This window comes from Erigeron canadensis, chromosome 1 (assembly GCF_010389155.1).
Source record: "Erigeron canadensis isolate Cc75 chromosome 1, C_canadensis_v1, whole genome shotgun sequence".
Lineage (NCBI taxonomy): Eukaryota > Viridiplantae > Streptophyta > Magnoliopsida > Asterales > Asteraceae > Erigeron > Erigeron canadensis.
The window spans coordinates 37,940,133-37,958,317 of record NC_057761.1 but is presented as its reverse complement, the minus strand read 5'-3'; the positions used below and the strand labels follow the sequence as shown (position 1 = coordinate 37,958,317).

The following is an 18,185-nucleotide window of genomic DNA, read 5'->3' as shown; positions in this document are numbered from 1 at the left end:
AACAAGACCTGTGTAATAGTCAACATTTCAGTGGACCATTTCTTAAAAAAACAGCAAGGAAAAAGAAAAAAAACAATAAACACACACTAGAGACACATTGTCTTCATCCCCAAAACCTCCTTTTACAAAAATAAACAAACCCTAATCAAATAAAATCAGATTATTAGCAGGAGGAAGAATGGAATCATCAAAACCAATGATAGCAACACAGCAAGAAATGAACGAATCAAAAGTCCCATTAGCATACCGTGATCAATGCGCCCACTTGCTCATCCCCTTAAACAAATGCCGTCAAGCCGAATACTTTCTGCCATGGAAATGCGTCGACGAGCGTCACACTTACGAAAAGTGCGAGTATGAACTCGTCATGGAAAGAATGATTCAAATGCAAAAACTTAAACAGCAGGGCAAAACCCTCACCATCCCCAACACTGCCGGTGCTTGACGCTTTGTGTCGATTCGATCCGATTCGCCCGGTTTAGGTTCTTTTCTTTCCTTCTTATTAAGATTTTATTTTATGGATACAATTACCTGATTTAGTTTAAATTCTATATTTTTTGATCTGGGGTTTCGCTTTTAGGGAATTTTTAGCTTCTAGTTAGTTGTTGGAGCCAAGGAGAACTTAATTTCATAAGTGTAATTCCTTTTTGTTAGGTGAGCTTGATTTACATCTTACGCGATAGGTCTCGAAAATCAACCCTTTTGAATTAGTTAGGGATTTTTAGATTGTGTTTGGCAAGGGTCTTTTTGAGTTTTTTCGAGGTTTTTGGTGATGGATAGGAAGAAACAAGCGTAGTTTGGTTGTAGCTTATAAAGATTTAAGCTTTAGTCTTTAAGAATATAAGCTGTGTTTGGAAAGTGTCTTTTTTTCGAGGTTTTAGGGGTTGGATAAAAAGAAACAAGCCTAGTTTGGTTATAGCTTATAAAGATTTAAGCTTTAGCTCTAGAAACCTTCACAACCCCCTAAAATTGGAAGCTACTAAAAGTAAGCTTGATAAAAAGCTCCAAGCGCCCATTACTTTACGTTCATGTGGATGAGTAGGTACAATTAGAGCAATATATGATGTTAGCGATAATGCAATTGGGCGTGTTACTTGTTTTTAAAAGTCTGATGATCTGTTTAATTTTGAAAAACTCATTTGTAAGTATTTTATGTTAAGAATGGATAAGAGGCATCTTTGCGCAGTCATTTTTTTTCTTATGTCTGTACCTATTTTGGATATTTGATTAGTAAGAGTTGTTAGTTATTTGGTAATGCTTATAAGTAATGCTGATGGGTTAAGCTTTTATCTATATAGATTGGATGCATTGTATGGTGATACAAAGTTTGGCTAAACCTTAATGGCCCTAACCAGTTGTTCTACTAGCAGGCCATTACTTACATTAGTTGTGTGAAATTTTATGTAGGTTTAAATAGTCTTCCCTGTTATCAACTATCAAGTTGTTTAAGTTAATGCATTTCTCTCAAGTTACAGTTAAGGTTTTTTTTAAATATTTTATACGAGTAGTAAGATCAATGGAAGATCGAAAATACCCACTTGGTTAACTGCACAATTGCACAAAAAGTAATGTGCTACATGATTACAGCTCCCATACATAATAATAATAGTATATAAGGATATGCTATATATTTGGATTGACCATTATATGTTCTGCTAGGCGTTTTTCCCACCTCCAGGCCATTTAAGTGTCACAAAGTAACTTGATGTGCCCACTATACATTGTGATTTTTAGCTCCACTTTGCTTAAACGTTTTTTAGACGCTATAAAACATATTCTGTTCGTGAAACTAGCCCAGACCGTGTATTTCTTATGATCTTAGATTTGTCATTAGGAGACAAGTTACCTGTGACTTGTTATGCTTGCCAGCGTAGCATCTAGAGGTAGCAAGATGGGTGGGTTGGGTAATAGGTTGAAGTTGATTTCTAAAGTATGAATTGAAGCAGGTCAGGTTGACCCACATACCCTTTGTTACCCCATATTTCAAGATTTTCTTCTATCAAGTAAGTTATTGATACAGATTACAAAAACTATATTATTATTGATAATAATTTAATCTTTGAATGAAATGATTTATGGAATTGTATGCGTTTAAATAGACTTTATGCAGTTTTGAATCCATTTCACTCATCCTTTTTTAACCAAATTTATTAATCTGACCTATATGAAATAAATGCAACCCAAATTGCCATTACTACGTAAATGAGTCTAAATTGTCACATCTAGTGGCAGCGTAGGTCCAAATAGATTTGTCATATAGGGTTATCTGTAATATGAATTAGGTTGGCTGAAACTGATGGATTATCTCGATTAATGGTTCTATTTTAGTGATATTGTGTTAATCAGGTATTCTTTTTGTGATTTGAATGCACTGTTGTGTGTTTGGTTTTGATTGTTACAACTGCTTTTGCTTTTCGAAATCATAATCTGCTGATATTCAGCTGTGAACAAAACACATTCCAGGAGATGGGTTACGTTTTGTGTAATCAAACTCAAAAGTTATATGAGCTAGCGGTTTGAGTGTTTGACAATTCTGCTTATTTAAAGGATTTCAAAAATAGTTAAAATCAAATAACTAGTTTGAGTAGGCAACTCCTGTATTGCATATTTAAAACTTCTTTCCTCACTCCTCAAATAAGATACCGTAAGCAATTTGCTTTTATTCAGTAGAAGTTATTAGCACTTACATGTATATCTGATTCTTATGGATATACACAGATCTTTAGGATATATATATATATATATATATATATTATATATATATATTGTTTTGGATTATTGATGTAAATCCATTCCTAAGATAGTGCTAGGGTTGTCATTGGTTTCTCCCTATTCTAAGGGTTGAATTCTGTCTTTGTAATCATCAATGATCAATATCATAAACCACTTTTATGGTATCAGAGCTTCTGTTCTGAAAGTCCCTTCCTTTTCTTTTTTTTTTTTTTTTTTTTCTGTCGATCATCATGTCTATAGAAGACAAGTCAGAATCATCTTCCTCTAACAAACCCACCTCATTACACCCTGCTTATTCCGTAACCAACATCCAGACTAAGATTCGAACTCTTGACGGCACCAAGGTGACTTATTCTTCCTGGATCAAACTTTTTTCGTCTTCATGTTGTGGCGTATAAAGTTTTGAACCATATTGATGATACCGACCCTCCTGCAGCCGATACTAATGCTTATACGGATTGGAAAGAGCTTGATGCTCTGGTTTTGCAGTGGATTTATAGTACCATATCTGATGATTTTCTAGTTCGGGTACTTGAAGCAGATACCACTGCAAGAGCCGCTTGGGTGAAACTGGAAAAAAAACATTTTAGCAACAAGAAAGCTCGTGCGGCTGCCTTGGAGACAAAGGTCTGTAATCTTACACTCGCTGCTTGTTCGTCTCTTGAAGACTACTTCCAAAGGTTGAAGGATCTTGCTAATCAACTTGAGGATGTTGATCATTCTGTCACTGATGATCAACTTGTGCTACAACTGGTCCGCGGGTTGCCATCAGAATACGATACCACTACGATACCACTGCTTTGATTCATCAGCAAGAAGCCGATTGGGACTTGGCTCGAACCATGTTACAAGATGATAAGCTACGCATTGAAAGCCGACAAAATTCAAATTCATCAGTTCTTATTACTCCTCAAGATAATCAGCAACTATAGAACCAAAACTCGAACAATCAAAGCTCATCTTATTATGGTCGTAGACGTGGTAGGGGACGTGGTCAACCTAGGAGGCCAGGAATAATGGTGGTCGGCCTCAGACTCCTAGTAACACTTCCTGGTCTTCTCAACAGCCTGTCTACTCACCATCTCAACAGCCCACTTACCCTCCTTGGGCCTGGTGGGCTCCTCTTCCATGCCCCTACCCAACCCAACAACCTTGACGACCGAACCAGCAACCTGCATCCAGCGGGTCAAGTGCTCCAGCAGTCAACTTTGGCAATCAACTAGCATTTTCAGCTCAACAGGCCCACATGTCCCCTGATCAGTTGGCCCTATTTGCTGGTCCACCTGGGTTCGACGCTTTAAGCCCATCTGATCTTAGTGCCGCTTTCTCCACTATGCAGTTTAATCAGCCCGATTCCTCGTGGACTATGGGTACAGGTGCGGCATCTCATATCACATCAAACCAAGGTAACATTAGTACTTATTCTACCCCTCCTGTAAATGGTAAAATTTTGGTTGGTAATGGTTCTACCTTACCAATTCTTGGTTCGGGCAAAGGTTTTCATTCTATCCATGATCGCACTTATATTTTACCCAATATTCTTTACAACCCTTCTGTCATTAAAAATCTTATCTCTGTTCGACTTTTTACACACGATAATAATGTTTCAGACTTTCAGTTGAATTTGACCCATTCGGTTTTTGTTTGAAGGATCTCAAAATGGTACGCATTCTTTCCCACCACAATAGCTCTGGAGACCTTTATCCACTCACTTAACCTCAGCTTCCCCCTCAAGCTTGCTTTCTCACTACTCCTATGTTACCATGGCATGAAAGATTTGGACATCCCGGTGCTCATGTTTTAGATATTCTTAGTAAACATTTTAATATTTCATGTAATAAAGATGATTTGTCTAGTCTTTGTCATTCTTGTCAACTTGCTAATAGTAAGCGTTTACCATTTTATCAATCTAATTCATTTACTTTTGCACCATTTGATATCATTCATTGTGACCTTTGGACGTCTCCGATCCTCAGCAAAACCGGTTATAAATACTACATGGTCTTGATAGACAATTTTTCACATCACATATAGGTCCATCTACTTAAATATAAATCTAAAACTTTTCCCACTTTTGTCAAGTTTCACCATTGCATATCCACTCAATTCAACAGAAACATTAAAACTTTTCAATGTGATTTAGGCGGAGAGTTCCATAATCATGCATTTAAAAGTTTTGCTCATCAGCACGACCTTGTTTTTCGCTTTTCTTGTCCTCAAACTTCGTCCCAAAATGCACTAGCTGAACGCATGATACGACGGTTAAATGATATTATCCGATCTCTTCTTATCCATGCTCAATTTCCACCCATATTTTGGGTTGAAGCACTTCACACGACCGCCTATCTCCATAACATCTTACCCACTAAACGTTTGAATTTTTTAACTCCTACCTATGCTTTATATCTTCGCCATCCTGATTATTCGCATTTACGAGTATTTGGGTGTGCATGCTACCCCAACACATCTGCTACACAACCTCACAAGTTACATAGTCGTTCGGTTCGATGCATCTTTCTTGGCTACCCACCTGATTTTCGTGGCTATCGATGCTTCGATCCTACCACTAACAAGGTTCATATATCTCGTCATGTGTGGTTTAATGAACATATCTTCCCTTATACCCTTGGTTTTAAAAAGCGCGAGGCGCACCTAGGCGCAAGCCTTAGAGCTTTTCGGTATCGAAGGAGCAGGGTGTACAGAAAGCATGCGCTTTTGGGCCTTCTTTGTGAGCCTAGGCCTAAAAAACGTGAGCTTTTTGTACACAAAAGGATTTTTTTTATAGAAATAGGTAATTTTTTTGTGAATTTGTGAGACAAAACTTTTACTGAAAGATAACCTTCTGCTAACATTTGGTGACGTTCCGACTGCTAGTGTAGTTAACAATATGCGTTGTCGGTGTTGTGTTATTAGACTTTCCATTCTTAAGAATGGATGATATATTGCTTTATAAATTTTCTTTGCTATAGTTTTGTGCGCATTTGTTTGGTAATACTAAACAAGAGTTTGTCACTTCGTTGGATAAGTAAAGATGGTGCATGGCTAGCCATTTAGGGCCCTTACCATTTCAACAGCTACAAAAGTGGTTTAAAACTTAATTGTCTTCTCTCAAGCTGTATTCTTATTTTAATATATCTTAATTTGGGGGTGGTTTTTCACCTTTTCAAACTTTTATACGAGTACTATGTAATATATTAAGATGATCGTTTATGCATCTGTTAAGATTTTTATCTGTATCCCAATTAGAAATCAACTATCAGCTAGCTTGATGGACTTGCTATTAAATATGCTCTTTAGCTCCAATTTTCTTGACCCATTTTTTGATCCACTGTTAAAGATAACTAGGTTTTGAAATTAATATCTATTATGATTGCCTTGTACCATTGCCCAGCACTTCGATTTCATAGATGTTGCTGAATAGGTTATTAAGTGCCTAAATCATTTTGCTACATCTAATGCACACCCTTATATTGGCTATACTCTATGGTATCTGAAGGTGGCAACATGGATGTGTTGAGTAATGGGTTGAAACTGGTTCTCAGTTAAAATGACCCCCTTTTGACCCTCAAAAACATTCTGTTCATTTTCTTTTGATTTCTTTTAGCTTTTGAACTTGTTAACAATAATTACATAAACAATTGTATTGTAATAGTAAATCATTTTAGGAAGTGTGAATCAATGTATCAAAACTAAACTTTAATAACTTTAAACCAGTTGCACTTTAACTAAATTTTTAGAATTGAACAATCTGACATGTTTGAGATAAACCACAAACTGAATCGATACGTTTACAAGCAAACAGCTAGTAAAATTTCTACCTCTAGTATTGGCATCTATACTTTTAGTGTTGAGATTCTCTTTTATACTAACTTCTTCATGACAAACATTGTAGCAAAATAGGTGACTACTGTATGTAAATAATTAGTAATAATGAGTATCTCTGAATAATCTACTTTCAAATACATAAAATGTATTAGGTTCCAAAGCATTAGGACTTAATAGAAAAAGCACAAGAGTTTATTTGTGTTGAATTTGAAAATTACTGGCTTTAAGTCCATAAAATAAATCCTTGACTTCCTTTTTTCGAATACAAGGTTATATTCTACAAAAAAAATAAAATAAAAATGGTTACCCAATTATGTCTTTCACGGGGTATGGGGAAGGTGAGATGTCGACATCTTTACCTCTATCCGGTAGAAAGCCTGTTTCTAGAAGGAGCTCTGGTTACCCTTGACCTCTATTTCCAACTGTAAGGCAACCTTACAAGGTTAATTTCTATTAATGCAGTAAATACTATAGGAAATTGTAACTCTCAATTTTTTTAAAGGTTGTCAGACTTTTTTTATCTTAGCTGTAGAATTGTTCTTTATGTTTTATATATTGTGTTCCCACTTTTGATGATGAATGATTTATCAACTTGAAATGATTTTGTTTTGCATGGCTGGTTCCTTTTTCTTTTCTTTTGCATGTGTTTGGAAGTAGGACATAATGTGGAAGTTCTCTTTGGTCTGGTTTTTTCATCGTATAGAGATTACAAATTACTAATACTAATATTAAAACATGTTCCAATTTTGACAGGGAGGATCAAACTGCTTACTTTGGTGGACTTCCTGTTGATTGCTTAATGTCATTGGTGAGAACCAAAAATTTGTGTCATGTTTCCATGTATGAAAGGATTTATAAACATTTTTATCCTTCACAATAATTACTTGTTTGTTATTCAACTTAATCGGGTTTTGTAATGCAAAGGAGGCATTAAAATATGCTATTCTAAATTTCTAATTCACCGAGACGTACTGATGTTTATGTCATTTCGTGCTCATCGTTAGAGGTATGTTTGCATTAAGAAAATATGTCCGTCATAATAAAGCATCTAATAATACTGCGTAGTTTATGGGAAAATAAAATGTTAAAAGAAAACTATATACGTCTATATTTTTGTTCATAAATGTAGACGTTGCAAAATAGATGAGTTATTAACATGTTTTTATAACGTTTCAGTCAAAACAAGTACTAGGAACAGGTTATTCATTGTAAGGTCCTTTTCAACCTATCTATTATTATTATTTTTATTCATCTTAAATACTCTTTCAAAAACTTTCTTCTATTACCTCTAATATTTTTGCATTTATCTTTTCAAACTTATAGTTGTATCTAAGTTATTCATAGTTTTTTTTTATTAGTTTTCTGTTTGGAGCATAATTTGTAAGAACCATTTATTCTTAATTTGTCAGCAGGAACTCCAAATTTGAACAAAAAAATATGACGGGAAATGTAATTAAGCATTTTTGGTCCAAACGTATGAATTTTGTTGAGCATCATCAGGTTTAAACCTTTCTAGGCTAACAGTTTGAGGTTAAAGAAAGGGTTTAGAAACATTAATTGCGGTACATTTGATTAAACTGTATACATACGAGTCAAATCTCGTCCCTTTGAGTAACTTAAACAGAGAAAACATTATCCATTTACGCTTATGAATACGAGTTGAACCATTCCAATCCTCAGGGCTTTTTGGATTTCATTTAATAGATCAATAGAGGCATTAGCAAATGTTATCTCTCGTTAAGTTTATAACCATACGTTTGTTTGCACAATTGTTTTTACCAAACAGTTATCTATTTAATGTATTACATGTTAATGGTAAAAAAAGAGAGGGTGGTAAAAGTGAAATAGGGGGAAGAGATGAAAAGGAAACAATAAATAGTGGAGAGATTTGGAAGCATATAAACAGAAGAAAACAGAGAGGGAGAAGGGACGGCTTCTGTTAAAACCATCATTCCTTTTGCTCTGAGCAAATATTCATCATTCTATTCTATTATTCCTATCCCATCCCATCCCATCCATATCTTATTCTTTCTTTCTCTTCTGCCATCATCATGGATTCTGTCACCTACGTCCTTCCTATATATCATCCCCCCTCTCCCTCTCTCTAAACTATACTACTCCTGCTACATTTAATTAAACAAAGTCAAAGATCATACTTTGCCGTTTCCTTTACAATATAGATACTACGTATATACGTAACAGACCTACTGTAATATTTATATATTATAAAAAAAATAACTTTTAGCTTTTTTAATTGATATATACTATTAAGTAGGCACTCAATGCTTTTTTTTTTTACGGTTTTTGGTTCCCAATACTTTAATGGTATATGTGAAATGTTAAAATGTAGACAGTCTTACTCTTATACTTAGGGGTGTTCAAACGGTCGGGTTTCGGTTTAATAAGGTTAGTCGGTTTGGTTTAATCGGGTCTTAAATAAAAATTTAACCAACCAATACCCGATCCAAAAATGTAAACACCTGATCCAAACCACCCAAAAAACATTCGGTTTAAATGGATTGGGGCCTAATAAATCCGAAAATGTAAAATGATTCAAAAATTAAATTAAACATATATAACGACTTATCATGGATAGTAAATTAGAACTAAATTTGTAACATATCTTAAGTAAATTAACTACATAAATATAGTGATGGTGTTGTCTTCATGATATCATACTACAATTATTCTAGAATACTTGCAATATGACTACGCGATATATATAACCAAGTTCATCAATATTAACTTATTGGGTTTCGGTTTGGGCCCCAAATTTTATTTTTTTACCCAAAACCAATCCAATACCCGATACTTTTATTCGGTTATAACCAATTAACCAACCAAATCCAAACAATCCAAAACCAGTTAACCCAAATCCAATTGGATTGGCGGTTTTCCGGATGAAACCAAATAATGAACACCCTTACTTATACTCCGTATTATCTAAGATAGAAAAATAGAAAATGACCTTCACCCTTGATATCTGTCTTCAAAAGCAAGGATATTAACTATTTATCCAACTTTGCTGGTTAAATGTTATATACTACATGTACATTATATTTCTTTAAAGTATTATTTGCACACGAGCTTATATAATTACTTCTATACCATACTTAGAAGTGATTGATATTGGGCCAAAGAGCTTTTAAAGTCATGGATTAAATGGGGTTTTCAGATTTTTCCTTTTCTTTTGTTTGAAAAAAAAAAATCACAATGAAATTCTCATAAGCTTCAATGAACCAATAAGTCATTTTATTAGAAATTTCGAGACCTTATGTGAACGAAAAATGCCACTGCACCAACTAGATTATAGATCTAGTAACGACATAAACAGGCTAAATTATCTTGGTCTTGTTTCTTTTGTAAACATCAAGGTCTACCTTTTTAGCTAGCCAAAAAAATCTTGGTCGAGGTTGGATAACGTACTATTTTTTTAGAGAAAATTACAGTTTTAGTATATGCAGTTGTCAAAATTTTCACTTATAGTCTCTAAGTAGATAAATTATAAATAATATCAAGAAGTTGATTACTTTTTTCATTTTTCACATGTTAAATAACCAACTTCTTGATATTGTTTGTAATTTTTCACTTTGAAATTTTTGACAACTTCAGGTACCAAAAATGTAATTTTCATATTTTTCTAAGAAAAAATGTTTTTTTAGAGTTTGAACAAAGTATAATTTGTATGTGTTTCACTAACTCGACCATGATTTTGCTCTAAGTAATGGTTATGTTTCAACCAAGGATATATTGAGATTCGGAGGTTGCCGGTATGTGATTGACACGTACGTACGGAACCAATGGCTATCGATATTATGGGGAGATTACATAGCATTTGACTTAATTTGTGTCTTCAAATTACAAGATTTTGACATGAAAGCAAAAGTTCCACCACTTTTCACACTTTTTAACAAAAAAGTGTGCATTTATATCATCGCTTGTCTTTTTAGTATTTCTACTAAGATAACTATCCAGTTGATATTGATACATACCACATTACATTACCATTTCAATTTCAATACTGATTATAATAGCTCATGTGCGTAATATTTTGAGCACCCAACAAATTATCATTTTCACTAATTCAATATATTGGTATCATACTCTACATATCACTACTCTCAAACTTTGAACTTTTAATTTATCTATCTATCTTTTTCTTTTTTTTTCTTTTTTTTTTCTTAACTACAAATATATTAACTATTTAACTACGTACTAAATTATACCAATTTACATTATTGTCAAGGATCGAATCTTGATCCCAACCCAAAAAATTGGTAAAAGTCTTTATCAAATGAGCTAATCATACACTGACGTCTATCTAGCTGAACATCTGTATTTTTAGAGTATCTGCCTATTTATTTTGTCTAATAACTTTCATTTAAATATTTTACTAGAAAATAACAAAATAATTAGTATACCCCTAAAGCTTTTGTTAAAGTTTTGCAATGTGATTTATATATGTATTTAAACAACTTAGAAAATCATTCACCGTTTGCAGGCTGTGCCGTATGATTCTTGTGTTTGTATAGTATTAAGACGTACGTATTTATTACTGAAAATTTACTAGAAACATTTATTACTCGATCTACGACTAGGAAAGAAAGAAAAATATATAAATAATGGGTGGTAGGAAAATTATTCGCCTGAGTTCCACCGTACGCAATTATAGCATATATACCATGCTGTCAGTCACACACCATTCGCGGAGATGTCATTTATTTTTATTTTTCCATTTTCATACTTTTTGTGACTTCTCCCGTACCATACCAATATATATGCAAGTACAATACAATATATCAATATCCATACCATATATTACATGTTGTATAAAAGAATGCTTTAAGAAATCGTGCGTATTTGTTAGAAAAAACCAAATCTCATTTGCATATATCATGTTTAATAATTAAGAAGACTAGCTCTCAATGTATATAAATCTTTTGGATTTATTTGTGAAATAAATTAATTTAAAAAAAAATGATTTTAGTTTGTCTATACAAGTAATGAATTACTAGAAGACTTTTATTTTCGATCAGACTCCAAAATGAGCCAGCCCCTACCACTGCGAAACCAGTCGGCCTTTATGAAGAATGGCAAGGATACTATTGTCATTTAATACATTCTCTTGACCTCATGTTAATGATATCCATCCTTGTCTCTATATGTATTAGCATGTTTCACTTTTATGACAAGTGCAATCATTCTCTATGATATATAATGCTATGCTCACATATACTCATCCAATATTTGATTTGACATTAACAAAAACAAACAATTCAATAAGTCAATATTGAAAATTTACTTTATTTTCTTATATTTATGTATTACAAAAAAAAAAAAAAAAAAAAAAAAAGAAGCCTAGCTTGTGTGTTCAATATAGTGTGGCTCTTTTAAGGCTGTACAAAGAAGGCTAAAAGGGCTATGATCTATATAGCTAGAAAGGTGTTAAACTTTGGAATTTTAACATGTAAAAAGTGTTAATGTGTTCAATGTTTTGTGGCTCTCTTGCCTGTGTTCAATATTTTGTGGCCCTTTTTTAAGGCTGTAGAAAGAAGGCTAGAAGGGATATATCATAGCTAGAAATTAATAAAGTTCTTAAATTACTTTGTATTGTTTTAAACAGAATTTCATTTATTGGCTATATATTTTAATTGTTGAGTAGTTTTGGATTCTCCAAGTCACAACATGGTTTTTTATTTCTTTCTACATCAGCATGTTTTGAATTACCTTCAACTGATCACCATACAATAATACTTGAGCGTCACACATGGTAGACTACATTATTTTAACTACGTCTGTGTTACCGCAAAATGTCTTTCTCAAGAAAAATCCCCACATACATACATGTTTTAATTTTATAATCTTTTATGTTTCCATCATTTATTTATAATTAAGGGTTAAAAAGGTCAAAAGTTTGATAGATTCAACAAACCATATATATACGTACGGATGATATAATCCTCTACTCATGACATGACTCTTTCGTCATATTTATACATAGGGTATATAAGGGAGATGATTAATCCTCCTAATTTATTAGCCTAAAAATCCTCCTAATTCATTGGATGGCGACATGTGGAAAATCAAAGGGGAGATTAGGAAAGAGATTAAGTGGATTCCACTTGTCACATTTTTAAGCTTTTAGGAGGATTTTTAGGCTAATTTTTAAGAGGATAAATCATTTTCCGGTATATAATATATGATCAAAAAAGACCCTGTAGCATAAACACTGGAACCATACATGAAAACAGTTAACAATACAAAAGGAAAATTACATGGCATCAAACAAAATCATAATGGGAATGACAATTGAGTGAAAAAAAGAAAATATTTTACCCAAAAGAATCCAAACTAAGAATATTAATTTTTCTGCACCATATATATATGACAGAAGTAAAAAAATAAAAAAATGTAAAAAAATCAACAGTAGTCATAATTATTCTTTGTTTGATTTAGACAAAAAAACAAAATTAAAAGTCATGGCCTTGTGTTATCATGAGAATGGGTAGGCCTATATATTTACTTTGCAATTTCTAGCTAGAGAGAGAATTATGCCATCAAAGAGTACTATACTGAGATTGTGCAAAGAGTCAAACAGCATATATAAATTATTTTTTGTAAACATGTGTGAGAACTGTCTACATACATACACACAAATTTCATACTACTTTTTAACACACATATATACAAATATAAATACAATATCAAGATAATATTATATGTGTACTAAAGTGTCTATATATATCAGCAGCTAGCTTGTGAGAAGAACTTTTATTTGGAACTGGACCCTAGATAAATTTATTTGATCAATTCCTTCCTTTCTCTTTCTTTCTTTAATTATATCTCTATATAGACACATATATAGTTGCTTTGGACGGTTTCAAACTGATTGCAAAGAAGAGTTCTGAAGATTTTCTTGAAATATATATATATATATATATATTTATAAGCACCACCCTAGCTTAATTGTTTTAAAAATATTTAATTTTTGATATTAAGAAAGAATTAAAATTAAAAGAGTAGATGGGAAGTTGTGGAAGGAATGGAGCAGTAAGGCAATACATAAGATCAAAGGTTCCAAGACTAAGATGGACTCCTGATCTTCATCACTCTTTTGTTCATGCAATTCATACTCTTGGTGGTCCTGAAAGTATGCTTTCTTTTTTTCTTCTCAATCCTTAACTTTTTTTTTTTTTTTTTTTTGGCAAGTTGATTCATGTTCTTTGTTAGGTTGATGATCATGTTCTCCATATGATGATTGTGTTTAATACTTTAATTATATATGTTTGTGTAGAAGCTACACCAAAGCTTGTTCTTCAAATGATGGATGTAAGAGGACTCACCATTTCCCATGTCAAAAGTCATCTTCAGGTTCTTATTTTTTAATTTTCATCCTATAATCTTCTTCTGTTTTTTTTTTTTTAACATGAAGCTAGAACTTGTATTAAAAAGAATATAATAAATATCAATTCTTGTGTGACCATATATGATTTTTATTGTATGAACAGATGTATAGAAGCATGAGGAGTGATTGTGCTAAACAAGGTATCGTATGCTTCAATTCTTAATTTTTTCTCTATCAAACCATTATTTGAACTACATAACCCTAGTTTTCTTTATTCATAAAAGTTTTAGTATCGTTTTTTTGGACCATTTTTGTATCAACACAATTTTCTTTATTATATGGATAAAGTTATTTTTAGTATCAACACATATCTTTATGTAGTTTTTTTTTTCTTTACAACTTTGGTTTAAATTATGGTACACATAAGTGTTATTAATGTTTCAATAATTATTGATGACATTACTACGTACCGCCCCACCTAAAACGTGTTTATTTTGACCAAAAATAATGAAGCTGCTAGCAAATTAAACAATAATGGAACAAATCAACCTTGGAGAAATCTTTGAAAAGATTCCATTTCCCTAACATGAATGATTTTTGTAGATTCATTAAAACACCATTTTAAACCTATGGAATTAGATTTTTGTTCTTTCAAGTTGAGTCAAACTAACACATACACACACAAATATGAACTTTCTAAAAAAGGAAGAGGGCTTAACCCTTTTACTCATATACCACCTTTTTGTTTTTTTCTGTTTATTGCATTTTGTGGGGACACTACTTTGGTCTCACTTATGGCAACTTATGATAATGATGATCATGGTTGATGATTTGGGAAAAACTTGTATCAGAAGATGAAGATCCCAATTCCATTGGATCACACAGAAGGCAATCTCTTGAGGACCATCATGATGGATGTCTTGATCATGAGCAGCATCTCTTGAAGCCTACCTTTCAAGATTCACATCCTCACTTGTTTTACACTCTCCCTAGTAAAAGGTTTGTACGTACGTGCATCATCTTTAATACTAAAGTATTGTTTACATTTTATTTAAAGTGATTATGGTAAAATGATTATGATCCATATTATTTAAAGTGATTTATTTTTGACAATTTTAATAAAAGGTTAACTTTATGTTTTTATTCTTTGATATTTGTAAGCTGTTATTTTTCACATGCATTTCATTTAGGGAAGTGCTACGTAACAACATAATATTGTCATACACAACAAAATCAAGTTTTTGTACATATTTTATGTACAACAAAAACACAAGTTGTATATATATATATATCACCTCCCATTTTCGCATACGTAACGTTACACTTTTTAAAACATGTTCAAAACAACATTAATTGTTTTATGTGTTACATTTGTGTAATATATACTCAAATCAACTAAAGAAAGTTACTAGTTTGCATTTGACTTTGATTTACAAATGCATATTGAAATTATTAGTTAGTATTAATTAAACTTAATTAAATGTTGATGTTCTATTAATTAGAGGGAAACTAGAGAGAAAAATAAGCAAGGATGATCAATGTAGGGAAAGTAGTGATGCCAAAAGAGAGCAAGAGGACGCTATAGGGAATCTCAAATGGCAACAATCTCCTCTTTCTTTTCCACATTTTCTCTTGCATCCTTCTTTTGCCCATGTAAATGCTCTTCATCATCCAGAATCTGACTTACTAAAGGTATGTAATCTCTCTCTCTCTCTTTCTCACACACACATAATGTATGAATGTAACTATGTAAGTGTTCATGATTCTTGTCATCTACCTATATCATCAAAATTTAAGCTCTTTGCTAGCATATTGACCGTTGACCGTAAATAAAATGGCACGATAAGGGTAGTTTAGTCATTTGTTGTCCATACTTAGGATATATGAAGGTTGGAGGACATTTTCTACCATTTAGGTAGAAACTGGAAGCAGCCTCTCTACTTAGGTAGAGGTAAGGTCTGCCTACATCTTAACCTCCCCATACACCGTCGAGGTATTGGGGCTCATAACCCGCGGAAGGCGGCACTGAGCAGTTACTTACTTACTTAGGATATATGAACACTAATGACATATATATATATATATATATATAAACCAAATGGTGCCTAGGATGACCATAATTAACTAGATCACTAATTAATTAGTAGACAATAGAACTCTTGTAACTTAGTAATTAGGACACTAATTAATGACATTATTAACCAAATGGTAATTATGGTAACTAAGTAGACAATAGAGCTCTTGATCAGCAATAACAGGGGCGGGGTCTGGAAAATTTTTCATAAATGGACAAACAATTTTTATTAGGCCAATATATAAGGTCAAGTGTGGAAATAGTTGAGAATGTGTTTATTTCATATTTAATTTACTGCTATAAATAAAAGATTTACTCCTCCAAAAGTAATTTTAAATTAATTTTGGACTTGTGTATGTACATGTACACATGCATTATGTTACTCGTATTATACATCCCTACAAAATTCTGATATGCACGTAGCTGCTAGCTTGCACATGTACTGTAATTTTTTATTTTATTATTGAACATATAATGGAAAGGCATGAGTGTGTTGTACTACAATGCATAAGAATGGTACAGACTGTAATGAACATATATGAATAAATATATAATATAGCAGCCTTTAAACTCTAGTAAACAAAGTGGGTATGATTTCATGGCATGCATATGTAGCTTTCAAAGGCAGAGAATATGCTGTTGCTACCATAAAAACCTGTTTGGTTACTCGGACATTGATGCTTTTTCTGGGCTTTTGTTTTTATACCCCAACCAACTACTTCTAAGCAAGAATGAATTTTGTACTTTCCACATTGTGTTGTCAAATACAATATGATCAACTTCTATACATACAAACAGGAATCTTGTATTTCTATGCTTTTATGTGTTTATCATCTATGTATTATACAAATTAATGTTAATGTATACAAACTTAGAACTAATTAACAAAAAAGGTGTTTAAATCAGTTGAAAGACCTTTTGGCTTTGGAAAACAGACGTCAAGAGTTTGATTCTCACTATCTGTAGGTTGTCAGAAAACCTTTAGAAACGGATAAGACTGTCTACGTCACACCTTCCTCTTATACCTCATCATACGTAGTATTTTTTTTTAGTATATTAAAATTATGTTTATACTAAATTGACAAAATAAAACATTATTACCAAGTCTTTAAATAGTAATTTTCACGTAAGGTTGGTTTTGTTTGGTGTTGAAAAAATGTTGTGTGTACACTTTTTGGATAAGTTTGTCAAAGAATGTAAAGGTGTTTGGTAGGAAATTAGGCACTTATTGATTTTTGCTGTCACTAGCTTGCATACATATGTGATTTTATATGTGCCTTTAATATGAGTACCTTTATTCAATTTTGGATACTGTGAATTTGGTTTATACTTAAATTTTGACTACTCCCATTATTTGAAAAACATATGTCACGTCGAGTTTCTTGGCTTGAGGTGCATGTGCCTTCTGTTTTCCTTTCGATTATTGAAAATCGTTTATACGGACACACATTGTCAATTTGTAAATGTGTATACATAGTCAAACATAATCTAAACTTTATTACATAGTATAGACAAAAGTTATTGAACAATATTATAAGATATAGTAATTCTTACAAATTCGTGTTCTTTTGAACAGATTTTCGACAAAGGTAATGGAGAATGTGAATCATTTAAGAGACGAAAAGTGGAGAGCTCGGGAAGCTTGCAAAATGAAGACGAAGATGAAGAAGGATTAGCGTTGACCCTTTCATTGCATCACCCTTCGTCACAAAGGAGTAGTGCCGCTGGTTCGTCAACAAGCGAAATCAGTGAGGTGTACTCGACACCTAATGTAAATGATGGCACATCGAACAAGTCTACTACTGTTGATTTAGGCCTATCAATTGCTTTATGTGGTAATTGAAGAGTTTTAATTTTTTCTAGATAGTTTAATTATTAATTAATACATATTATTATCCTATTTGTTTGTTTTAGCATGAGTTTAGGTCGGTGAATAAAACTATTTTTTTTTTGCTCTATCAATGTTCCGTTTAGTATATGAATGAATAGAGTTAGGTGTTAACTAACGATGAGTCACAATGAGGAATAGATTAAATATATTAATTAAATGACCCTTTATAGAGAAAATTCATAATTAGTGAGAGTGATGGCTCTTGTAAGGGCCAAAAACGAGGATTTTACCTGGTGGTCTAAAGGCATACGCACGCTCTGGCGGCACTCGCTATGGTGTCTGGTACATTATCACCACGCCGTGAAATTATAAATTAC

The 18,185-nt window shown here is 32.6% G+C and overlaps 3 protein-coding genes across 4 annotated transcripts; all 3 read left to right on the top strand.

The window, feature by feature from the left end:
• Positions 1 to 33: 33 nt before the first annotated feature.
• LOC122582320 (NADH dehydrogenase [ubiquinone] 1 beta subcomplex subunit 7) lies at positions 34 to 7,508 on the top strand. Its single transcript, XM_043754691.1, has 2 exons — positions 34 to 482; positions 7,312 to 7,508. Exon 1 carries the CDS (start codon positions 179 to 181, stop codon positions 443 to 445), a length of 267 nt encoding a protein of 88 aa, XP_043610626.1. The 5' UTR covers positions 34 to 178; the 3' UTR covers positions 446 to 482; positions 7,312 to 7,508.
• Positions 2,964 to 3,537, top strand: LOC122591762. The gene is made up of 2 exons (XM_043764008.1): positions 2,964 to 3,077; positions 3,223 to 3,537. Exons 1-2 carry the CDS (start codon positions 2,964 to 2,966, stop codon positions 3,535 to 3,537), a joined length of 429 nt encoding a protein of 142 aa, XP_043619943.1.
• Positions 7,509 to 13,513: 6,005 nt separating the features above from the next.
• Positions 13,514 to 17,899, top strand: LOC122586000 (putative Myb family transcription factor At1g14600). 2 transcript variants are annotated; one of them, XM_043758116.1, is made up of 6 exons: positions 13,514 to 13,708; positions 13,853 to 13,929; positions 14,067 to 14,103; positions 14,758 to 14,902; positions 15,406 to 15,595; positions 17,554 to 17,899. In XM_043758116.1, the coding sequence occupies exons 1-6, from the start codon at positions 13,582 to 13,584 to the stop codon at positions 17,818 to 17,820; spliced, it is 843 nt and encodes a 280-aa protein (XP_043614051.1). In that variant the 5' UTR covers positions 13,514 to 13,581; the 3' UTR covers positions 17,821 to 17,899. The 2 variants fall into 2 exon arrangements, with proteins under 2 accessions (XP_043614051.1, XP_043614050.1); XM_043758115.1 differs by having other exon boundaries at positions 14,755 to 14,902.
• The last annotated feature ends 286 nt before the right edge of the window (positions 17,900 to 18,185 follow it).